This window comes from Euwallacea similis, chromosome 34 (genome assembly GCF_039881205.1).
Source record: "Euwallacea similis isolate ESF13 chromosome 34, ESF131.1, whole genome shotgun sequence".
Taxonomy (NCBI): Eukaryota; Metazoa; Arthropoda; class Insecta; order Coleoptera; family Curculionidae; genus Euwallacea; species Euwallacea similis.
The window spans coordinates 693557-719201 of NC_089642.1; the positions used below are offsets into that span (position 1 = coordinate 693557).

Genomic DNA, 25645 nt, shown 5'->3' on the forward strand with positions numbered 1-25645 from the left:
AATAATATCTTTCAATATATGTATACATATATATACCAAATTATCAAAACTATCATTCGCCGTGTTCAAAAATCAAAACAGTACGGTCCTGACGAAAAGGGCCCAGTCACAACGGTTCAACAAAGTACTGATCGAAAAGCACCCTAAAGTCACGTATAAATAAGGCGCATAATCGAACAGTCTTCTGCATGACCTACTGGTTCTTCCACAATCGACCAGTGGAAGAATGTCGCCATTTTCCTAGCTACTCGGTTTGTGCTTCCTTTGTGTTTACTTGTTTTGGTTGTATCTATTTGGAGGAAATGGAGGAGGTCAAACCTGAGGAGGTTCAATTCGAATTGAACAAACTGTGCCGCACCTGTTTGACTGAAAATTCGGACATGAGGTCAATTTTCCTCCCGGATAGTTCAACAGGAGAAGCGCTGGTTATTGCTAATATGCTTATGGATTTTACCAATATACAGGTTGTTGTAACCGTTTAAACTAAGTTTATATTCATAGCTATACAGTAGTTGCATATAATGTAAATGTGGTTATGGACTGTTATCCATAATATGCAACAAGCTATTAGTTATGTTTCTGTTGTTATTTTACATTACTTAATTTAACAAAATTTTCCTTTGCCATTGTAGAGCTGTCAAGAGCTTAGTTGTGAGTCTATTGAGAGTTAATCAGCCAATCGAGAATTCGATTATGTTATGACTATTATGCATAACTATTGTTATGTAGCTGAACCTTAATATTTACTTTCTTGCCATAATGTGAGATTTGGCCTTATACATGTCAATACCCTATTCAATGTGGTCATATACAAATTTAAATGCACTATACAAATGTAATGTACCAATATAGCTATAGGGCATAGTGCCTCTATATCAATTATCTTGAATCAGGCGTTAACATTTACATAACTACATAACACATCACATTCTGGTCATAATGTTAATTTTCTTCCTAGATTAATCGAGAGGACGGATTACCTCTGTTCATATGCCTACAGTGTACTGTCCAAATTGGCCGGGCCTATTCCTTTAAAAGACTTTGTGTTCAGTCAGACTCCAATCTTCGCCAGTACTTGGGAAAGCCTTGCCCAAAATTAAATCCGAACCATGCAGGCTCTACCCAAATTGAGGTTAATAAATTTCCCACCAGTGAAACAATGAAAAATCAAAGATAACATATTCCAGCCAAGCTCGTCAGCCATGAGTACCTCAACCAGCAGTTTCAATAACACATTTTTTGAAGGATATGGCATGGAAACCTCTTCATCAGAGAGTGAGGAAGACGATTATCGCGACCAAATGTCCATTCAAAGCGGAATGGCCAATGATCCTTCAAATGAGAAACTGATGGCTCAGCAACAGTTACTTAAACTTGCTAGAAGCCAAAAGAGCAAAAACAGGAAGAAAAAAATGGCGAAAGCTCTTCAAAACGGACAAACTAGTATGTCTAAAAATGTTTTTTTTTTGTGTTTAATTATAACAATTTGTTTGTCCAGTTAAAAAGCGCATCAACGTGTGTAATGTTTGCAAGAAGAAATTCTCAGACATAAAGTCGTTTCGTAAGCATTTGCGCGCTCATATTGTGGATCGACCCTTTAAATGCGGACAATGTTCCCGAAGTTTTAAAGAGGAGAATTACCTGAAAAACCATATGAGGACCCATTTGCCAGATGAGGAGAAGCCTCTTGCATGTGAAATATGCAAAAAGAGATTTATTCATCCTACAATGCTTCAGAAGCATTTGTCTCGGTCAGTAATTTTTTTGCTGTAATAGGTGAAACGTGATTTAAATCTGATTGATTTAGACACACAAATGAGCGACCATTCGTTTGCAAAATTTGCAATAAGGGATGTTTTGCGGAAAACAGCCTTATTAAACACATGAAAATTCATGAAAAAAAGGAAGGGGATCCCGCATTGTTGAAGCATATCTGCGATTATTGCCGCACCGAGTTTCCCAGTTCTGAATCTCTGTCAATTCACATTAAACAGCATACGGGAAGTAAGCCCTACGTCTGCAATATTTGCGGCAAATGCTTTCCACAGAGGTTCAACTTGGAACTGCATCTGAGGACTCATACAGGTGATAAAATTTGTAATTCATGAGTAAGAATTTCAACTAAAGCAAGTTTTAGGAGAAAGACCTTTTAACTGCGAAGTATGCAAGAAGGGCTACGTTTCCAAAGCGAGCTTGAAAATCCATATGAGGACACATACCAATGAAAGACCATTTGCATGCGAATTTTGCGGTAAAGCGTTTCGGCAATCGGGAGATTTGACGAGCCATAAAAGGCTACATGGAACAGGAAAACCTATAGAATGTGATGTGTGTCAGAAGAGGTATATTACATTTATTTTTGTTCCATCAACTGAAAGAATTATTGAAGACATTTTTGGCTCCGTTTTGTGGAAGCACGAACCGAAGCACCCGAAAAGTTCGCATCAAGTGCTATAAAATCGCTACCGAAAGGCATCTGCATGTGCATTATGAAATATCTCATTAAAACAAGACTGTGTAGAAAGAGAGCCATTTTGTTACACTTAAGTGCGAACTTTTTGTATCACCCCTTACTCGAAGATTACAATTTTTTCTTTTTCAGATTTACCACAGTTATGAAATTAAAATACCACATGCGCAATCACACCGGTGAGCGCCCCTATGTCTGCAAGGTCTGCAATCGCGGCTTCACGGTGAACACCATATTGCTGCGACATATGCGCGTTCACTCCGGCGAGCGTCCCTATGTTTGCGTCACTTGCGGCAAAGCCTTCTCGCAAACCAGCACCTTAAACAATCACATGAAGGTGCACAATTCGGTAAAAACGGATCAGGAGAAGGAATTGAGGTTTAACAGCGTCGCGGAAGAGAAATATGTGCATCAAGTCGCGCCTCAACAACAACAGCAGATTATCATCGATCATGGAAATAGGATCATACAAGAAGGTATATTTGCCATAGGTAAAAAATGTACTTAATTTTCTTCCTCACGGCCGTGATTTCGTTCAGATTCCCGAATAATGGAAGAAGATCCATTGAGGATACTTCAGTCAGATACCGCGCATGATGGTACAAGATTGCTTACCGATGCCACGCATTTGTTAACAGATAATCGCGCCCTTATCACTGAAGATTCCAGGATATTAGTCAATGATCCCAGGATGGTAGTCAACATCGTAGAGCCTGCAAGGCTGCTAATTCCAGTGGAAAACAGGGTTATGGGTAATGTGGCTGATAATCGCCATTTGGCTGTAGCGGATGGTAGTAGAATTTTGACTGATAAGTACTTGGCCTATGGATCTTACCATCATAGGGGGCACATGTAATTGTACTTCTTTTTAATATTGTGTATTAAAATATATTTAGCCAATATAAAATATATTTTATTTATATCTTAATTGTTCTATTTATTTTTTAATGAGATAGTAATGTTAATGCAAAGATAGTAATAAATATGATAATATCTACATTCTCTACGTGCGTAAATATTTTTCCTAATGCTTTTTTCCCGGGATTTCTCGGGGAACCAAAAGTCCCTTGCCTTAACAGATTTGACGTTGACACTTGTCGGGTTGATTGTTTTTTTAATGGAGAACGGGTGAAATGAACCCAAGGGGAGAGTTTGATTGCAAATTAATGTTTTCTCGGTAATTTTGGCATTTTTACGGCAACGCGAAATGATTCCCGAAAGCGTCAACCCCATTATCGATAAAATATGTCGCTCTTGTATGCGCGAAGGGGATGAGATGCAAAATGTGTTCGAGAAGACAATCGGGAAAGAGGACGATGCTATGCTCTTATGCGATGTGCTTATGGCCTGTGCTGCAGTGGAGGTAAATCAACAAGCAGCGTATTATGACCCTTCATTGTCCACCTTTCTGCCATAATTACTTGTATACCCCAATTTAAGGTTTACTTAATTGCATACAATGAACTCCTTACTTTACTCCTTGCGTTATTTTGGGGCTTTGGTAAATATTAGTTTAGCAGAATTTCTTGCAGTTCGTGCCTGCTAAGGGTTTATTCATTTCTCAGACTATCAACCAATGCATCAATTTCTCTTTGGAAGGGTCATTTAGTTATTTTATATTTAAAAATGAAATTTTATGGAAACAAAATTATTTTTTTGTTACAAGATCTCTGCAGAAGATGGGCTGCCCCATTTGCTTTGCAACACTTGTGAAATAAAATTGAGCTCTGCTTATGAGTTCAAGCAACAATGTGAAAAATCTGATACGGCCTTACGGGAATACACTCAGCAAGAAAGTAGGAGTGGAAGGGAAGAGGCCATTGTTATTCAGCCTGATGTCCACGAGGAATTTTTTGATGAGGTATGTTTGTTTAATATTATGTATTTTTAAAGCAATGTTTATAAGCAATTTTACTACTTGTGTAAAAGGTAATGTTTTCATATATTTTTTGTAAACTTCCTTTCTTGTGTTTAATAAAAAGAAAATGAAATTGGCTCATATTAGGATGACGAAGATGACATGCCATTATCAAAACGAAAATGCAGTGTATCATCCACCGAGTTAACATGCACTTATTGCTTAAAGTTGTGCTCTTCTCGACGAGACTTACGAGGCCATTTACGGCAACATCTAGGTGATGAAATGAGGTAATTTTGGGTCTAACCTTATCAAAAATTATTTAAATGTCTATTTTATACCTCTATAGGTATTGCCCTTTGTGTCCATTAAAATTTGGGCGCACCAATCACTTGATGCGGCACATGAAAATTCACGACAAATCTGGCAAGAAGCATTCCTGTAAAATGTGTGCTGAGAAGTTTTCGTTGTCTGGAAACCTCTTTCGACATATGAAATATCACATAGATGAGGTAGGTTTCTGTGAAAAGAAATTTATTAATAACAGATTTTTTGTGTAAAAATATGGTAGTTTTTCATTGAAATATATAGATGTAAATAGATGAGGTAGTGAGATAGATTAAGTTAAAGTGAAATTTGAGGGGAAACTTTAAAGAGGAAATAAATGGAAAACTTGAATAGAGTGCAATTTTGGTCTTTAAAATTAATTAATAGTTTTTTTTAAAGGAAAATAAGATTTTAACTTAATTGTTTAAATATTAGTTGTTAATAGTTTAAAATGACTTAGAACTTCTTTCCTTTGAAGAAATAACAATTCTATAAATAATTATTGTTTAAGGTCATACCTAAAACTTCCCTAATAGCATCTGATCTGCTGTTGTCACCATTAATTTCATAGATTCAAATGAACATTTCTTTAACGCGAATATTTCGATAATTTCTTGAGAGTTCCTACCAATTTTAGTGTTTGTTTTTTGTATGTGCCAAACTTGTTTTGAACACTTTAAACAATTTTTAGGTTGAAAGAAAATCGAGAAGAGAGGAAGAAAAATGTGAAAAGCTTCTTGTGCAGGTAAAACCTGAAAAGGTTGAAGAAAATATAGTTAAAGCAGAGAGAGAAAACACTGCTACCACTAAAGACCTTGCTGAGCAAGAAATGTCTGAAGATGTTACTGACACAGTCTTAAACAACCTGGAAACCCAAGACCGAAAAATTGATTTAGAGTGTATTAAGGAAGGAAAAGAATTGCTGGATGAGGATTCAATGGATGTCCCCCTTAGTCAGTTCCCTTTTAGCGATGAGGATAATGAGGATGATGATGAAGACAGGGAAGACGCTGATGACAGTTTTTGTGAGAAAGATGACACCAAAGACCATGATATTGATGAGACTAAAGAGAAGAAACCTCGAGGGAGGCCTCCATCAAAAAAAGATAGCACCCTGTATGAGTGTAAAGAGTGTAACAAGATTCTCACTACTTATACTGGCTTAAAAGTGCATCTTAGGAGACACACAGGGGCCGATTTGGCAAAATGCAAGGTAAATAAATAAAAATATAGGAGTACAGGGTGCCTCTAAAAGCTATTTACTATAGCTAAGCTATTACAAATAGCTTGTTGGGATCAAAATAATATGATATAGGCATATTTGCCATAATTTAAAATTTGATGAGAACAGAAGTAGAGAGTGGCAAAAGAAAAATTTTAAACTTAATTTTTAACCATAGTTTTAATAATGATGTGTACAAATTCGTGAGGATATATCACTGAGGGTTTCTGAGGATGAGGAATCTATATCTTGATTCTTAGGTAGATCATAAAGGATGCCATATATGATAATCCAATTTTGAATAGACAAAAGTATTTATTTATGCTTAGAAAAGTATACCTTGGTCACATTGCTATGCAAGCCACGGTTTTTGAGTTAAATGCGTTTAGTTTAATATCATTAGTGAATGTATGGGAGCTATATTATTTCAGTTAATAAAACGCCTATTTGCACTAACTACATATTAAGTGGAAAACAGCAAAAGTGACCTTAAATTTTAATTGACACATAAATAAATTTCTCTTTTACTGAGGGTATTTCCATCGTTAAGACTTAATAGGTGCTTAATTTTTGTGAATGGTCGTTGATCTTTCAACATTAAAAGAAATTTAGGGATAATTGGATTTAGTATAGGGATTTTTTACTACATTTCAACAGTATCACTAAAATACTTTATGAGAGAATAATGTGCTTTTCTGACAAGGATGGATTTGACAAGATATCTAAATGGTGATAGGCATGATTGTTTCTTCCTTATATATGTTTATGTAATTTTTTGCCATTTAATATTCTTTTTTAATAAGTTTTAGTTGTCCTTCTGGCCTTTGAAAATATGCACGACAAAAAAAGAGTATTGAAAGTTATAGAAATGATAGTTACTTTTTTCCACAGAACCTGTAAATTGATGAATCTGAGAAAAATCTGATTCAATGATATAAGTCTATAATTGTATAATTATTCATTGAGAAATTTAAATCTAGTTTTCAGGAATAATAGTTTAAAATAATATTTTTTAAGAATAATAATATGCTGAGTAGGCTTGGCGGTCATGAACAACTTTATGGAAATTTGTAATTCGTGTGTGCGAAGCGTTTTTTCAAATCGAAATAAAAGGAAAAAATGAACAATCCACCTCAAATGTATAGAAAACACCATTTGCTTCCTAACAGTATAACGAAAGATCTTTTAGAGACACCTTCTAAAATGGGAATAAAATGACTATTTTATGCAAGTTGTACATGGTACTTTTTTTCGCGATTACAACACCAAAATTTTGTCAAAAATTAATGAGATTTACTAGTTTAAAACGTTGTCATCAAATTTCTGTTGATGTTTCAATTAAGGGAATGAATATGGAGGGATAAATCTTCCCCTTTTAATTTGAATCACAATCCCCTTTTAATTCGATTTTTTACTTTTATGGCCATATTCTGTGTGACCCCATCCAATGGCATATTTTTAATTATAATAATTTAGAGACGCATGGTATTATACCTTTGAAACATACAAATGACTCCACAGTCCGTCTTTGGGGAAGTTACAATTAATACGTGGTACAATAAAGAAAGGTCAATACGCGAAATGGTATACGTATGTATATGAATTTTAACATTTCTACATATACACTTGAAAAGTAATCAAAAACAAAACCTGGTAATGCTTTCTTGGATCGTTAATAGAAAATTGCAAATATGTCAATGCGACTTTGATAAAGAATCATTGAGGTTTCCAGGTTAAATAGAATACGGAGTCGAAGTCATAACAATTTAAAAAATAATTATTATTAAACTTTGACGTTGTGGAATCAACAGTTTGGAAATTTAATTTTCGAACGTAATTGAGCACAAATTGATATTGCCGTCATAGGGCGCATGTGAATTGTTTGTGGCAACTATGTTCAACATTCCACTTTTGATGCCACATTTATAAAATTATAAAACTTTTCATACCATAACTAGCAGGTGTATCGGACCAAATCGAACGATTAGGAAATACATTCAATATTTTAACGATTTTTAGGACAGAAAACATGACGTGTTCAAACTTAAAAACCAAATAACGTCATATACAGGGAGTCCTAAAAACATTAGTACAAAAAAGTACAGCGTGCTAGATGATAAAAGGTCTTTTTCATTATGCAAGTGTAACCAATTCAAGTGGAAACATAGAGTTGTGCAAGTGAGAGAAGGATCGCATAAGGTTTAATATGCCTCTGATAAAGACCAACGAAATGGGTTGCCAGGCCAGCGGTTGACATGGGTGGTGTCAGTCCGGTTAACGATGTTTAGATTAGTATAGATTTCTTTACGTTTAGGACGATGGATTTTTTTTAAGTATCATAGTAAAAAGCAGCAATGAAAAAAATCCAATTGTTTCATGACTAGAACTTATGTTAGTAAAAATTCTGAAACCGTGAGAGATCTAGTAACACTGGACTGACTCTGGCTACATCAGTCGCTAATCTCGCAACTTGCGTTGGTCTTTGTTGGGAGCATATTAAACTTTATGCGACTCTTCTCTCATTTGCACAATTCCTGTTTCCACTTAAACTGGTGATACTTGTATATTTTATCATATAATTTAATGTTTTTTATTATATTTATTTAATTCAATGTGCCTTATATTTATTATAAAAAACATTATTGTTTTTGTTTCACGGGATATTTAAGTATTTTTTTAAATTCAGAATATATCTCAGTTTTTGAGGATCTCCCTAGGCTCAGTTTCAAGACTAAATCAAAAGCTGTGATACTTACTCCTAATTTACAGAGTAAAAAAAGTTATTTCGACACCCTGTAGAATGAAAACAACCAACTTTTGTATAAGACAAGTTTTGCTGAGTTCCTCTATTTTTTTCGATCGTTTTGGTTTAAAGCTAAATTGATATATTGGTATACGTTTTCTGATTTTCGGTTATCAAAAGTATCGAAAGTGTATGCTGTTTAATAGAGTCTGAGTTTTTGAAAAATCTGTTCAGTTGTATTGTTTTGTTGCTGTTAAGGTTAAGGTCTCTAATAATAATTGGGTTCCTGTAGAGGCGTGCTTTGGTCAGTGTGTTTTAAGTTGGAAAGTGGATGTACATATGTATACCAAGAAAATATAGATTCGATCTTCTAGATAAGAGATAGTAAAATCTAAATAGGCGTCCAAAGGATTATTCAGAGAAAAGGGATACGCTTTCCATAGCTTTACTTTTGGTTTACGTTTGGTTTACGGTTGCATCTCCTCTGGCATTATTAATAGTGGAAAAATGTTTGCAAATCTACGGCCACTCTCTATAGGTGTGTATCTGTTCTACTTTGGTTTTGATTTTTATGAACATGAGGCAGTTAGTATCATTGCACCCTATGTCACTGTAAATGAAATGTTTTTTTGTGGCTTAGTTCTTTGATGTTGATGTAAAGTAATTTTAAAGTGAATGGTCTACATTGGTGATTGATGGTTTTGGTTGGTCATGGGGTGCTGTATTGGAGTTCCTGTTAATTAAGGAAAAGCATGTAGGCACCCGAGATGACATTCGAGGTGTCTGTTGGAATCCTCAATATATTGTTTTCAAATATTTTTTAATAATCCCTCCTCATTAATATTGCTTTTTCGTTAAGTGAGGCATATATTTATTTATTATTTTATATCGTGTGTTGGAATTCACAAAATAATAACAAAAAGAGAGTCTTTCTTACCTATTATGTATACTTATATATATAATATATATCTATTTTTCGATATCATTTTTAAGTCGCTAACTAGACAGTAGAAAAAGGGTTTTATGATGTGTTAATCAATAATTTATCTTTGGTTTTAGCATTGTGACAAATCTTTCACAAAGAAAAGTCATCTTAATCGGCACTTACGTTCTCATGGAATCTTTAGTACAAAGAATAAAATTAAAGGAGACAAGAAGGTATAGAATTCTTAAAATTAATTTTTACAAAAAAATAATTTTATTTTTTTTTAGACAAGAGAATGTGAATTCTGTGATCGTAAATTTAAATATAAAAAAAGCTTCGTGCATCACATGCAAGTCGAGCACGGCATGTCCGATGCCGAGAGTGAATTAGGTGAAAAGACTGATGGAATTGAAGCTTCCGCTAATAATAACGAGGATAGGACTAATGGGGAAAACGGAGGTTTGTTTTTTGTTTAAATTTGAAGTTATTCTTGAGGTTATATAGAAATATTTAATCTAGAAATGTCTACTGAAAATTTCGAAGTTAACGGGGAAATTGAGGATTTAGAGCCTGGAGAAGAAATAACTTTCACTGGTGAAGAAGCCGATGAGGAAAATTCCAAGCGGAAAATTAAAGTTCATACTTGCCACGTGTGTCAGGCGCAATTCGCCAGAGCGAATCATTTAACCAGGCACATGACTCTACATAGAGCTGTACTCACTCATAAATGTGATAGGTGTGATCAGGTGAGACTCAATCCCGTAGCAAAAAACCGATTAAAAACTGCCATTTATTTGAAGGCCTTCTTTACCGAAGAGCTACTGAAACAGCACATAGAACAACAACACATAAACAAACCCTACGTATGCACTACCTGCAACAAACCCTTCACAAGGGGCGAACACCTTATACGGCACTTAAAGCTGCACCAAGAGGCAACTGACGAGGGCGAGCACAAGTGTTCAATATGCGAAGCTGTGTTTACCAGGTGAGGAGTCTAAATCTTAATTTCAGTTAATTAAAAAGATTTTTTTAGGTCGGATCATTTGGCCAGACACACAAAAGCCCATCTAATGCAAGACAAACGGCACGTGTGCATTGAGTGCGGCAAGGCATTCAATAGATTGGATAATTTGAAGACGCATCAGAGGATACATACGGGCATGAAGGACAATTCCAAGCTGCATTTGTGCGTTTATTGCGGCAAGGAGTTTAATAATTCGAGTAATATGGTAAGTTTGAGTTGGAGGGGTAGAAAACTCAAAATATTATATACGTTTCTTTTACGTTAACTATATAATATTGTTTTTTTAAATTAGATTGTACACATGCGGCGACACACGGGAGAAAGGCCTTACAAATGCAACGAATGCGGCAAAGGATTCCCGAGATCACACGATCTCAAATGCCACGAAAGAACCCATTCCGGGGAAAAGCCCTATTTGTGTACTTTGTGCGGAAAGTCGTTTAACAAAAGTAATAAACTGGTGAGTAGTTTCGCACTGTTGAATTGAAATTCGTCAATTTTCATAGAAGCCAAGGAATAAAATTAAATTAAATCAACGAAATTCCTTGTTATTTCAAAAAGTCATAATTTCAACCTTATATTTAGTCTTTATGACAACTAAAACATGTATAAAGAAGCTATTAAAAGCTACACAACATGACCATAAGATATATGATACAATAAAAAAAAAATAAAACAAAAGTAATTGCACAAAGCGCTATTTTGAAAGAAGATTGAACAATGGATAAATTGTTATTACTTTAATGACGACCACTGAAATTTAATCAAATTAGGAGGCTGATTCTTTATTCAATCTGTTTGTAGTTACGTCACAGTAGAGTCCACACGGGCGAACGTCCCTACGTCTGTAACATTTGCTCCCGCGCCTTTACTCAATCCAACGATTTAGCCTTGCACATGAGAAGACACACCGGAGCTCGTCCTTATGCCTGTGGCGTGTGCCCTGCAAGATTCATCCAATCCGGACAATTGAAGAATCACAGAAGACAAACTGGTCATTGGATGGAAACTCAACCGGATTTAAAAGGAGGCCATAGGTATTAATATACAAATTTTGGAATTTTTCGAACATATTCGTGAACATTGAATTTCAGAGTGGAACCTGTGACTTCAGCCGTGGAACCAATGCCTATAAAATTCAAAACATTTGGAAAAAACCGGGCACTCAAAGTTGAAGACCAACAAAACGAGCTGCAGGAAAACCAACAGCAGCTCCAGTTGGAGCAGCCGCTGCAAAGATTGGAACCTCCACCCCAACTAGCCCCTCTCCAACAACCTCAAAGAATATTAATGGGAATTATGGGCAATCTGAAGCTGGCTGATGGTCAGTCCGGTCAGTTGATCATCGACACTAACAAATTAGTGGAATTACCGGGGGGACAGTTGAGTTTGATGTCTTTGCCCACTGTGATTGGGGCAGACGGCGAAGAAATCAAGCTGAAAACCGAAATTAGCAGTTTCAATATCGCGCAAGTGGAAGAGGACTTGGACAAACACGAAGGCGTCAGTACTTCGAGTACGTTCCATGAGGGTGAAACTGTGAATTTTTCCACGGTGCAAAGTACCACAACTTATACCTCAGCTGAGAGTTTTACGTTCCAGACTTTTAACTAAGTTAACAGTCAAATTTTCCCTTTAATTTTTGCATCTACTATGTTTTGTCTCTGAGACAAAAACTGCCTTTGAATCAGTGTTCGAGGCGTTTGCAATAGGCGCTCTCTTAGAGCTATAGATTGTACATTTCACTTGAAAAGCTATAGTAAAATTTCCTGCTTTATACCTTGATTATAGTGATAATCATTAAAATATACTTATTCGCCTGATGAATAAAACGGCGGGTTTTTTTACATTTGGCCAGTAATTATTTGGAACCTAAATTCATATTGATACCTAATCCTAATAATTAGGATTATTGGTAAGTAATTATAAATTATCATTAAGGGTATTTATTCTATTTGAGAAGCATTTAATAAGGTCGTTTTTATGAAGGAAATTCTTCCATACAATCCTACCCTAATTAGTTTACCCAATTAAGAATTATATATTTCCTAATGTTTCCCTTATATGAAATTGTAATAAAGATTTATTATCTAATCAATCAAACGAACATTGGTTTGGTTGGTCCGTATAGTACGGGATGTCCTGGATTGCGACAGATTAATTAATTGAATGTTATAGTTTGCAATAAAAACTATATTCTAAAAACTTCTCTTTACCGTAATGCAGTGTCAATATTTGATTTACGAAAATGGACTTTATCCATTTTTAAACTGCTGGAGATGTTTGGATCAAGTTTTGTAGGCATTAACTGCTATCGTGTGAGCACGTTTCGCAATAAAAAAGATAATTCTGTCAGTGGCGTCAAAATTGGTACGCTACTGCTTTTGTATTAAAAAAAAATCAGATTCGTCATTAACTTTGGAAGAAAAAATCTGTCTTAATTTTCATGTACGACCCGTTTACGAGTAAAAAAACAGTGAGTGCAGCTTTAAAAGTAGCTCGTACAGGCCGCTTCTTATAGCAAAATTTAATGTGCTGTGATGTTTCATTAAAGAAGCATTTTTCGAAAAGTTTATGTTGTAAACTAATATTTATTTTCAATTTAGAATACGTGGTAAAATTGTTGCAATTACTATTCGGGACACCCTGTATAATGAAACCTCTTAGAGTGTCAGCATTGTTTTCTTGGATAATGAACAATTGTAAATATATTTGTATTTTATATAAATAAAATAAGTGTGTATTTTAAGACTTTATTGTATTTTTGTTTGCCTTATCCAGAATCTTTATTTTCTCATCTCTTATCATGCTTTTGTTAGTTTATTTTTTTAAGTAATGGTAACCTGTTTGCTTTCAAACCTAAACCTTCAAATGGAAAAAAATTACTAAAGAGGTACGTTAGAAATGTATAAATAGTGTCAGAACATTATAAATTTGATCATCAAAAAACTAAAGGCGCACATGATAATTTTGTTTAACAAAAATAGGTAAAAAATAAAGTCCTCCGATTTCAATGAGATTTGTTTTCGTGAACAGCATACGACATAGCATTGCTAAGTCACAACAATTTCGCAAATTTGGATAAATTGAAATTTCCGATTTGAGTTTTGACCGTTCCATATCAAAGCTACATCCTGAGTAACCAAATATCGTTGAAATCGCGGATCATTCAATTTTCACTTAATTTTTTTGCATTAAATTGTCATGGTACTACAGAATTTGAGGCGCTTCGATTTGAATTATATTTAGTTCCGCAGTATACAGCATTATTGTGCGACGTTCATAACTTGAATTGCACGGTTTCGGTTTTTTGGATAAAAAATCTGTAGATAATGAAAAATGATATAAATAAGAAGGCGAGTACTACTCTTGAAAAAGTGTATTAGAATGCCGTCGTCTGTAACAGGATTATTCTGCAAAAGGACATCTTATTCTTTATTATGTGGCGTCATCTATAATCCATGCGAAATATTAGTCCCTAATTACAGGCACGTTCTCTACCATATTGTGCTCTATTCATACCTAGATGGCCTCACAAAGAACATACAAATTTCTTTATACGGAGAAAGGCTCGTTTATCATTGTGGTATGTAGATGGCGCCAAAATATGTCCTTTTTTGATAAAATGGTGGAGGCCAGGGGCTCCCGTTTTAAAATTTATTTCGCAATCACTGTGAAAGCGATTAACAAAATTAGAAATATCCAACTAGGTCACATTTTAAGCAACCTATTACGAGCTTTTGCATGTGAAAAACATTTAGATTGTAACTCAAGTATAAAAATGAACGAACTTATACATTTTGGTACGGATGAATGAAGTAAAAGGTTTAATGATTATGGAAAACTTGACTTATAGTTAAAGTTCAATAGTTCTCTTATAGCCAAAGTTTTCTCTATTAAAACAAATTCGTTTCTTTTTAATACAAAATGCCACATTAGTCAAGGAAGCTTCACGATATTTGGTTTTAGCAACCAAAACCAATACACTTTTTATTAAAACTTTTCTAATTTAGATTCCTTAAAGCTAAAATGTTTTGCTGTAAATCATTGCTGAAACTAACTTCTTTTTAATAATAAATATATTCAAGGAAACATCATTTATAAAAAGTATTTGATTAACACCCATTTGGATCCAAAATAATTTGCAGGCGTATCCTCGTAATTCTCTGGATTAATGAGTCACTCTTTAATTCCTAACTTAACTTTGACACAATGGTGAAAGCCATAAAAATTAAAAAACGTCTTAATGTCGCATCAAGCTCGAAGTAAAGAGAAATCGTTGATGCTATAAACAAACAACAAATCTCATCAAAGAAATGTGTATTTAGATTTCTACATTCATAAAAAACTAATGTAAGGTTTCTGAAACCTGGGAAAAAAATAAAAGATATACACTCTACTCGTACGTAGAAAATGGCAAATAAACCACTAAATCCAATTTTTAAGTCATTTTTTGCGCCCCTTTCCCTTACGCACTGGCTTATTTTTAGCTAGCGAATTTTCTTCAGGTTCCACGGCATTTTTCTTCTTGGACTCAATGGGCTTTGCCGAAGAGCCTGCATCTTCTTTCAACGTACGTATTTCTACTTGTATGGTTGGAGATTTCATGTGTTCAACTCTGTACTCTAGAACTTCTTTATTGAACGACACAGCTGAGGAAGAACCTTTAGTTGGGTTTTCTTTCTGTGTCCGTCTAAATAAAATGAGAAGAAATTAATTTTATTTTCTAATTCTAACAAATAAAGTGGCAATTTTCTTGGTAGATCTTTATGTGCGTATATATACGGCGTAAGTGTTACAGCGTAAATATGCGCTGCTGATTAACTGTCGCAACAATTATTGGCAACATTGACAACTATGGTGTTTGAATTAACTTCTTAATTTGTGATTACTTGTCTCTTAGTTCGAGAAAATTCCAAAATATTTAGTTTAAAAGATACACTCATTGAAATGGTACTCGTTTCTAGCTAACTTTTTCTAGAAAACATATACATAGCTGTAGTAAATTTTGCTATATCGTTGGGCAGTTTATACTTTTCCTTGAGCAGTTTATTTACATAAGAACAATAATAAATGGGGAAAATAAGAAATTACGGACAGATGTTACTCACTTAGGTCTTGGGCTGAATGTCTTCATAACTTCCACCGCTTTTTGAGCTGCTAGCCGGATAGGTCTACGGTTTGGCTCCACATCAATCGGGCTTTCTAGTTCATTTACACTGTTTGAATCTTCTTCTTCCTCAGTCTCCTTTGACTTGATATTCCTGAGTAGCCTCGTCCTCTTAGCAATCACTTCTGAAACAGTAGTTGAGACAACCTGATTCGATGCAGGTCTATCTATTTCGCCTGTAATCATTTCTAGGGGCTTAGTTTCCGCAACATTAACTGCTTCTTCCTTTTCTGGTTTGCGACCTTTTCGAGTTGGTTTCTTAATTTTGGCTTCAATTTGCGTTACACCTGTATTTTTAGGGTCTTCAGAAACGGTTTGTACCTTCTGTTTACGTCCACTACGAGTGGATCTCTTAGTTTTGATTTCTTGAGCTTCAAATGTATTTGTATCTTCCTTTTCTTGTTTACGACCCGTTCGAATAGGTTTCTTGGTTTTTGTATCATCAACTTCAACTGCGGCAGTTGTTTGTTCAGAGTTTCCAACCTCTTCAGTAGCATCTTTTTCCTGTTTTGCTTTATGACTTCTACGAGTCACCCTCTTCGTTTTAGGTTCTTCAGATGAATTTTCCACATCTTCAATGACGCTCTGCGCCTCTTGTTTACGGCCACTTTGAATAGGCAGTTTGACTTTTGCATCTTCAGTTTCGACAGCAAGTGTTTGTTCAGAGTTTTCAACCTCTTGAGTAGCATATTTTTCCTGCCCTGCTCTACGAGTTACCCTCTTTGTCTCAGATTCTTCAGTTACATTTTCAACATCTTCAATAAGACTTTGTGTCTCTTGTTTACGACCCCTCCGAACAGGCTTTCTGGCTTTTGCGTTTTCATTTTCAACTGCAAATGTTTGCTCAGAATTTCCGATATTTTCAGCAGTATTTTTGTCCTGCTCTGCTCTACGACCTCTACGAGTAGCCCTCTTCGTTCCATGTTTTTCAGCTGCATTTTCCACATCTTTAACAATCTGTGCCTCTTGTTTACGACCTCTCCGAACAGGCTTTTTGACTTTTGCGTCTTCAGTTTCAACTGTAGATGTTTGCTCAGAATTTCCAAACTCTTCAGTAGCATCTTTTTCCTGTTCTGCTCTACGATTGGTTCTCTCCGTGTCAGGTTCTTCATCAACATTTTCCATATATTCGATGACGTTCTGCGCCTCTTCTTTACGACTTCTTGTCACTCTCTGAGATTTCCCTTCTGGTTGCTCTGCCACATCTGTTTGTTCAAACTTAGGTCCCCTAGTCTTTTTTTGAGTTTGTTTTTCATCAACATTTGAATCCGATTGAATAGAAACGGTTTCTTCGGTATTGTTCCTTTTCAGTTGTCTTCTGGTTCGTTTCGCCGTGACCATTTCAACATCATCATCCTTGGGCAGAACTCGCTTGGTTCTAGTGGTTTTATGAATTACATTAAACCACAATTGTTTTGATGATGGAGTTGCAACTTTATCTGTTACATTATTTCTAGACGCTGTAGGGGATTTTTCAGAGTCAATGACTTGTTCAGAATTGTGGAATGAAGCTTTATGGTTAAGAGATAAAGTGGGAGTGACATTACCGACTCTCTGCACTGTCCAATCTTCAATGTTTGGAGCAATTCTCGATATATCCCCGAATGTCTTCCTGCGGCGAAGTGCCCTCTTTTCAATTTGATCTTCAAATGGCAAACTTCCTCGCTTAGTTGTGAGGGCAAATTTCTTGGACGCCTGCTCAAAAAGATGAACTCCTTTCCATTTCCGGATGTTTGCAGGCGCACTAGCTTTATATCCCATGGTCTTCCTCCGATTATCGCTTGAAGATTGAAGGCCTTTGATGTCTATTGGCAAACTTCCATGCCTGAAATGTAAATTTTCGGTGGCTTTCTGGAAAATGTTTTCCCCTTTCCAGGTTTCTACGTGGGCTTTTGATGTAGCTTGATCAGCGAGAGTTTTTCTCCTGCTCTCCATAAAATCGTCAATTTTCTTTGGAGAAACACTCCGCGCCAATCTAGACTTCGTTTTGCACAATTCTAAAGATTTATTTATTAACTCATTTGAAGGGTTAAAGTCAGATTCATGAGACATTTCAAAATTCGAAGTTTCTTCTGCTTCATCTGCAGATTGAATTTGATTCCATACTCGGAGGTCGGAAATTGCGTTGTTTTTACAACCCAAAGTTTTCCTTCGATTTTCATTTATTTCTAATGAGTGATTAGTATGAGGTAAACTACCGCGTTTCCCAGAGGTGAATTGAACTTTCTCAAACATATGTTCCCACTTCCAAGCTCTGACATTAGGGTTAGATTTAGCAGCTGCACCCACAGTCTTCCTTCGATCATTGCTGGAAAACTCTTTATTATCATTGACTGACAAACTTCCTCGCCTGGAACGAGTATTTTCAGACGCGGCCTGAAAAATATATTCCCCTTTCCAAGTTTTGACTTCCGCTTTAGACACTGCTGGATCCCCCACAGTTTTCCGTCTATTTTCTACGAAATCTCCCCTTTTTGTTGATTCTATTTCGTTGAAATGTGTCTGTTGTTCATCTACCCATTGCTGCACTCTTTTACTGGGTGAATCACTACCCAAGCTCTTCCCTCTCTTGTGATAGGATCTTATAGGTCCTTTGCCGGTTAATTGTGTGAACAAATCTTCGGAATTTTCAATATCACTGCTGTTATGCAGTACCCCAACTCCTGATAAGTTATAGAAGTCGGCTACAGCACTTGCGTTTTGATCTAGGTCGTTTTTAGGAGTGTGCTGTTGTTTTGGGGACATAAATTTCCTCAAATTTGGCACATTTTTTAGATCATTTTTAGGGCTACGCTGTTGCTTCGGAGACACAAATTTACCCAAATTTGGGACGTTTTTTAAATCATTTTTAGGGCTGCGTTGTTGTTTCGGGGACATAAATTTCCGCAAATTTGGCACATTTTCCAGATCATTTTTAGGGGTTCGCTGTTGTTTCGGGGACATAAATTTCCTCAAATTTGGTACATTTTCCAGATCATTTGTAGGGCTGCGTTGTTGTTTTGGAGATAAAAATTTCCCCAAATTTGGGATATTTTTTAGATCATTTTTAGGACTGCGCTGCTGTTTTGAAGACATAAGGTTCCTTAAATTTGGTACATTTCGAAGATCATTCCTTGGCGATTTTGGAGGGGTTTTCATGAGTTTTTTAAGCCCTATATAATTACTAATGCGGTTTGATGGTGAACCTTTCTCCTTTAGAATTTCCACCCTACGTCTCTTGCAATTCTCCTTCAAGACACTTCCATAGCTCTCTCTTAGACGCTTCCTCGATCTAACAGCACTCTTTTTGATGTTTTCAAACAGTCCCGGAGAATTCACTGGCGTTTTAAACATTTCTTCGTTTAAATCTGTGACATGGTCTTGTTCGGGAGTAACCGGAGTAATGTCTTCTAACTGAGGGTTATATGACGGCCTTTTGAGTTTTACATGAGACTTTGGGGTATCACCACTTTCCTCTTTTAGTGCTTTATCAGGAGTATTTTCGATTCCAGATAAAATCGATTTTTTATTGATAAACGAAGAGTCTTTATCTAAATCCTTCGTTAAGCTTAAACTTCTACCTTTTATTGAATATCTGCATGGAGCACAATCATATTTTCTTATTTTGGAAATGCTAAGTCTAAGCGAAGAACGTCTTTTTGGCGGGTTAAATAGCTTCGACATCGAATTTTTATCGGAAGAAACCAATCCTCTATTAACATTAAAAGAAGCTTTTACATTGGGAAATGGAGTGGAGGTACATATAGTATTGTTGAACATTTCAGGTAATGACTTATTTTTTTCTGAAGGTAAAGACTTGGCAGTACATTCAGCGACATCAATGAAGCTACTCATGGTTTCGTTGCTCTTGTTCGCTTTTTTGTAGGGTGAAAAAGATTGCGTGGAAACCGAGAGGACGTCAATAGATGCCACCAAATTTCCAGCAGGTAAAGGCCCATCTTCTTTATCACTTACTTGTATGACTTCTTTTGTCGATTCACCAAATACTGAATTCTGAAGGCAGCTCCATCTTGAAGATCTTCTTAAGGAGACTGTTTTTAGACGATTTTCAAGACAAGGAGTAACAGTGTGATTTTGAGTCGTCTCATTAAAAATGTTTGATGATTTCATTGGCGGAGATACGTTTGCACTGATTTCTTGATCACTGGCAGATGACAATGAGAGGTGTATAAAATCCTCAGATTGATTTTCAGAAACTTCCCCAAGAGTGTTTGGATATGAGACATTTTCTTTATTCAATGAAGGTTGAATTTTGACGGAGGGTGACTGATTTTTATTGCCTGAATCAGCACATGTACTTTCAATTTCAGGAAAGTCTTCTGTAACTCGTGGGTTTAATTTAGGACTCGTTTTACATGCTTTTTGGCTGAGTAATGAAGTGGAACACCTTCTGATTTTTGTGCCAGTGACACTTTTCCTTACAGGCAAAAGTTTTGAGGCTGATTTTGTGACAAAACTTCTGGTGTATTGAGTTCGGGAATGTATAGGTATTCCCGTTGATCTGAAATCAATGACATCACGAATAAACAATTAGAGCCGTTGCAACTGTCAAAATGAATAATTTACAAATTACAATTACCAACTATGTATTATATATATTCAACTTCTAATATGATTGAAACATTTTTGAAAATTAAAGTGAAATGAAAAATTATCGAAGGCAATATAATTATTGAGAGATGAAAAAGAAGAGAATAGTAACAAAAACAAATAATAGTACTTCATCATATCCTTACCTAGGCGGCGTTCTAACTGATAGAGTCCTTGTAGAAGGTCCTGCAGATTTCCGAGTATTAGAGTTTTTAAGGGCCTCGGTGTATATACTGCTATTCTTAGGCTTGCAATAGAAAGAAAATGTTACAAATGCTTTAAAAAAGAAGATATAAAAATTCTTACTGACCAGTGATTTGAGGTACTCGTTGAAGTATTGAAACATTTTGTCCCCAATCTCAATTTTATCGCCATGGGACAGCACTGACTGCTTAAACAGGCTTCTTCCATTTAGTCTAAGAGGTGCTCTGTTATTTTTGTTTACTATTATTGCCTGGAGATACAGACATTAAAGTAATGGTTTAACATACATTTAATAACATACCACTCCGAGTGGGTCGACTTTAATTAAGGCATGGACATCTGCCACTGATTTATCTCTGCACTTGAAACGGACATTGCAATCTGTAGCAGTGCCTATGGTGTGCAATCCTACTTTGAATTCATAGGGAGGACTAGTTTTGCCATTTAAAACGACGCATAAATATCCCAGTTTGTCCATAGTTCGGTTAACTGACTAAAATAGTTGTTTAATAATAAATCCTTAGCGATACATTGGTGTCTAAAAATTTGACATAACTTGCTACATGGAATACCTTCTATGTATGTTCATTACATGTTTTATTCACTAGATTGAATAATTTTTATAGGTTTGTCTAACTTACATTTGAGGCTCACACAGGAATACAAAAACGTCGACAAATAGGAATTATCATGGGAAATTTTCTTTATTAAATTTATTTCTTTTAAAAGTAAGGTGATCATTTGAATTGTCTATTATAATAAAATATAAAGGGAAAATAAAAACTAGTAGTATAGCAGAGGGAGAGGGGGGACCAACCCTGAGAATAGCCTCTTAGAGGTCTTTTTGCTCCCCAATCTACTTCCGTTTACTTCATATAGACCCTTTCTACCTCAGCAGAACGGCTTTGAAGACATTTCCCCTATTGGAATTCCAAGGAAGTGGTATGAGGATTCCTCTCTTGTACGGCATTGTATGCAAAGTTGGCCGTCTTCCATTTCCAGTGAGTGCTACACTAAGTCCCTGATGTATTTCAGTTCTTCCTTAGTGGCCAAGATGTCTTAATGTGTTCAGGTCAGGCAAACAAGACATCCTTGGTTTATCTACATGCTGCTGACTATAATCTGTTGGTAGCTTTTGGACAGAGTCTCGTATTTCTGTATGAGCTTTGGATTCATCTTGCTTCAGCAGACAGCTCATAGGGACGTCGATTGTCCGAGTCGAGGAGTCTGGAAGAGATACCTATTTCGTTTTTTGTCGGATGCACTTCCCCTCATGTAGCCACTTGAAGTAGTATATCAAAACCTTTGGCTTGGAACCCTTAGGTGAATTTTTGTGAAAGTCTCCCAAAGAAACGAATTCACCTCTCCTAAAGCCAGCCTTTTATATTCCTACTTTTGCTGACTGTGTATCAATCGTTTCTGATCCGCCAGTATACGAAATCTGATTGTTCCATCCTAAATTCTTCATTATTTAAAAAGTTCACTCCATATGACAGCATTAGTTATTTAACATATGTGGGCCTATTCCCTCCGACAGCATGATTGGTACAACGTTGGGTGGATTTTGCCTAATGTTTGTTTCTACTTTTTGCAAGCTTCAATCTTCCTATAAGAAGCTATAGCTTGTGTTGTAGGTCACTTCTGGTGTGGTTTTGAAAGCATTGGTGATGACTAGGCAAATAATTCTGAAATCTCACTTATTTTAGCGCATAACAAATGATTTTATAGCCCCCCCCCCCCCCATAAATCACATATCTATTAGAACATTCTTAGTCTGATAAAGGTGAAACATTCAGCTTCAATATAATAGCTACAAGGAAAACTTGTATTTGATATTCTGAAGATTTGACGCAGTAGCTAGAAACTGATCACACTGTAAGAAAGTAATTTGAAAGATCCTTAAAAATATTTTAGTTAAATACTTTTATAACATGTCACTTTTGATTTATAAACAAAAAAAAATGGTTTCTCATGAATGTTGAGAAAACTTTTAGCAACATTATCAATTTGAAAACATTTTTTTAAAAGCTTTACAGTGCACAGCTTTTCCCTAATGCAACCAATATAGTTTTACTTAAGATAATTGAGATTCCAATGGTGGAGTCATACAGGCAACCTGTATATAAATAATTCCTGTTCTAAAACTAGAAAGTGATCTTTTCATTTCTGTAAAAATACAGGATGGTCTACTTAGAAAACAAAATTTGTTTCATTTTGACAGGTTTACTATGCTTATCTATGCAATCTGACTTTAAAGAAAAATATAAATTTTGATCATTAAAATTTTTTCCTAACACTAATAATAGCAGAAATATTCTGTTGATCAAGTATATTAAATCTCTTTGTATGGTCCTTATCTTATGGTATGAACTTTATGGAAGAATAGATAAGTTGTCTCATTGTTTTATGACACATTTAAAATTTTTCTTTTAAGGTTCATGTCTGCTCAACTGTAATTCATATGATTGTAGAACTTGGGATCTGTGGTATAAAAACCAGATTTTGCTATACACCTTACAAATGTTTAACTCCGAAGTCATGTGTCAAATTTGAATTTGCAACAACTTTCAGAGAAAAAATCACATCAACCAACACATTATAAGTGTATTGAAGTGCAATATGATCTAATTTTAACTATTTTGTGAGGCTGGCATATTAACTTTTTGAAAATTTGATATGATTATCACAATGTCAACATTAGATTTCAAGACATAATTGCAACTGAATTTATCAAATGCCAGTTTGCACATACAGCTTTATATGCTGATAACTTCATACCTGGCACCCTTAAATCAGGTAGGAAGAGTTTTCAGAGGTTAATATTCTTTTTAAAAAACCCAGACTATTCAATCATTCAATGTCAAATAAACTTGGGTATATAAAGGGCTTCTCAAAAGAATGTTAATGTATGAGTTACTGATTTAATGCATTCGTACTTAAGGGTTAATATTATCGCCTAGTTTGTCCTAGTGCGGTGTTTTGTGCTCCATTCTAGTAAATTTCAATTTACATTGAACTCAACAGGTACATATGTATTGAAGTTAGGAAACCAGAAGATACTTACCGTAAAATTTGTGACGTTCGTTTGTTAAATGGACGTAGGATGCAGGGACAGGTCGCCTAGTGTACTAATATATAAAACATTCAAATCTCAACTAAAATATAATTTACGTTAAAATATTCAACACATTTCTCAAAACTCCAATAACTCTCGACACTGACACTGGAGCCATGACACCCAAAAGCAACGCCAACTTCGAAATCCTTTTAAAATTGTTGTAACGGTTTTTGCCAGCGCCCCCTTAATACCAGTAACGATGTGTGTTGTACCTTTTCTATTCAGTAAGGTTAAAGAATGACAGAACTATACTCGATTAACACTAAATACTGTAGGGTGAGACTAATTCCATTGACTTATGAGAGATGACAGTAGTCATAAAATGCGATTTGTTTTTGTTGCTCTTCTACATGAATTAAGTGAGGTTCTTGATAATATATTATAATGTAAAGTGATTACAATTTTTATTCTTAGTAAACCCAAGTAGTTTCCACATTAGTTTTAAAATCCTCTTTTTGTGCATTTTAATAATCAAAAACTACAATACTACTCCGACATCCCCTTTTTGAGGGGCAAGACAACCATGCCTTTGCCACCAGCTCTAGCAGCAAAACTAGCCAAACGAGGGCTAATAGCTTGTAAATTCGTTAAATTCCTCCTAATAGCAATCCCATTCCTTACTCAATATCCTCGTTTTAGCCAAGAACAAGCAGTCCTCAGAACCAACCAAGAAAAATGATTATAAGGGCTTGTCAACATGTCCAAATAAAAGTAATATATTCCATGAGTGCACAGTTTGGTGCAAATCTCATTGGCTAGGTGTGCTCACTCCAGATCCCAGATATGTGAGAAATATGCAAAAACTACTCGCCAAATACCCATTGCTCAATAACTGGACAGAAGTTTTTGATAAAGGATTGTAAGTATTTTACTTAATATAATTAATATTATTGATTTATGAATTGCCTTCAGAGGAAGATATTATTATTGGAATATGGAAAATGACATTGTGTCTTGGTTACCACCAAAGCATCCTAGAGCAGTCCTGACAAAGAGTGCAGCAAAACTTCGAGAGAAATATATAAATGAGCAAAGAGATAAAAGATTGAAAGAAAGGGAAGAATTGTCTAAAAGGGATAGAGCTGAAAAAGATGGTGACAGGGGGCATGACAGGGATTCTGATGAGGATGATCGAGGGCATAGATCCAAGTATTCAGAGCGTCGTGAAAGAGATCGAGACAGAGATAGGTGGGCAGAAATGTTAGCTAATATACACTTAAATGTAAAGATCTTTGTGCAGGGATGACAAGCGAGGCAAAAGAGACAGAGATAGGGAAGAACGGCATCGGAGAGACAGAGATAAAAGGAAACGAGAGGAGCAGCTGGACCCCATGGATCCTTCTACCTATTCTGATGTCCCCCAGGGAACTTGGAGTGATGGGTTGGAAACTAACAAGATGAGAGCTGATAATACTGCTTCGGGTGTGCTGTTTCAACAAAGGCCCTATCCTGCGCCTGGCGCGGTACTGGCGGCGAATCGGGAAAAAGAAGATAAAGAACGAAGAAAGTAGTCTTTTAGGCATTTTTTCTGTGTTATTATCTTCTGTGAATAAATTATTGAATTATGGATATTGGTTTTTAGATTGTGGTCCTTGGTATAGTAAAAAATTCCACAAAACTTCCTCAAAATTTTATCGATGCTTGTTAGTGTTTTCGTTAGAATACATAAAACCCTCATGGTATTAGTGTAAAGAAGAAAAAACTGTTTTGTTTTCCTTTCTTTCCTTTAGTAATTTCCTATTTGTTTTATTGCTTTTTTTGGCTGGAGTTTGGCCTAATGGAAGCGACAAGACGGAATGTTAACAAATGTTGCGAGATGCTTTTTATTGAAACTATTGTAAACTCGTTGAGTACAGACTTAGATCTCCACAACGATTTGCAGAATTCACTAGAAAGTCGTGCTAGGTCGCGTTTGCACTTTAAGGGATTAATTGGGAAAAAAGAGATTATTAATTGAAAACATTTTTCAAAAAAAGCGTACTTATATATAA

At 35.5% G+C, this 25645-nt stretch overlaps 4 protein-coding genes across 4 annotated transcripts; 3 read left to right on the plus strand and 1 right to left on the minus strand.

Annotated features, from left to right (window-relative positions):
- The first annotated feature begins 100 nt into the window (after positions 1–100).
- LOC136418341 (zinc finger protein 25-like) lies at positions 101–3392 on the plus strand. Its single transcript, XM_066404376.1, has 8 exons — positions 101–464; positions 959–1132; positions 1188–1443; positions 1499–1751; positions 1808–2085; positions 2138–2342; positions 2603–2946; positions 3010–3392. The coding sequence occupies exons 1-8, from the start codon at positions 189–191 to the stop codon at positions 3324–3326; spliced, it is 2103 nt and encodes a 700-aa protein (XP_066260473.1). The 5' UTR covers positions 101–188; the 3' UTR covers positions 3327–3392.
- A 173-nt stretch (positions 3393–3565) lies between these two features.
- LOC136418333 (zinc finger protein 420-like) lies at positions 3566–13323 on the plus strand. The gene is made up of 13 exons (XM_066404363.1): positions 3566–3833; positions 4137–4331; positions 4476–4618; positions 4678–4840; positions 5347–5868; positions 9680–9778; positions 9833–10004; positions 10065–10291; positions 10346–10533; positions 10582–10777; positions 10865–11032; positions 11377–11609; positions 11667–13323. The coding sequence occupies exons 1-13, from the start codon at positions 3678–3680 to the stop codon at positions 12184–12186; spliced, it is 2982 nt and encodes a 993-aa protein (XP_066260460.1). The 5' UTR covers positions 3566–3677; the 3' UTR covers positions 12187–13323.
- Positions 13324–14736: 1413 nt separating this feature from the next.
- On the minus strand, positions 14737–23780 carry LOC136418334 (titin homolog). Its single transcript, XM_066404364.1, has 6 exons — positions 23601–23780; positions 20838–21029; positions 20643–20786; positions 20479–20579; positions 15684–20243; positions 14737–15265 (listed from the first exon to the last, which is right to left on the minus strand). Exons 2-6 carry the CDS (start codon positions 21012–21014, stop codon positions 15019–15021), a joined length of 5229 nt encoding a protein of 1742 aa, XP_066260461.1. The 5' UTR covers positions 21015–21029; positions 23601–23780; the 3' UTR covers positions 14737–15018.
- A 320-nt stretch (positions 23781–24100) lies between these two features.
- Positions 24101–25213, plus strand: PQBP1 (poly-glutamine tract binding protein 1). The gene is made up of 4 exons (XM_066404356.1): positions 24101–24232; positions 24294–24513; positions 24567–24842; positions 24895–25213. Exons 1-4 carry the CDS (start codon positions 24178–24180, stop codon positions 25163–25165), a joined length of 822 nt encoding a protein of 273 aa, XP_066260453.1. The 5' UTR covers positions 24101–24177; the 3' UTR covers positions 25166–25213.
- The last annotated feature ends 432 nt before the right edge of the window (positions 25214–25645 follow it).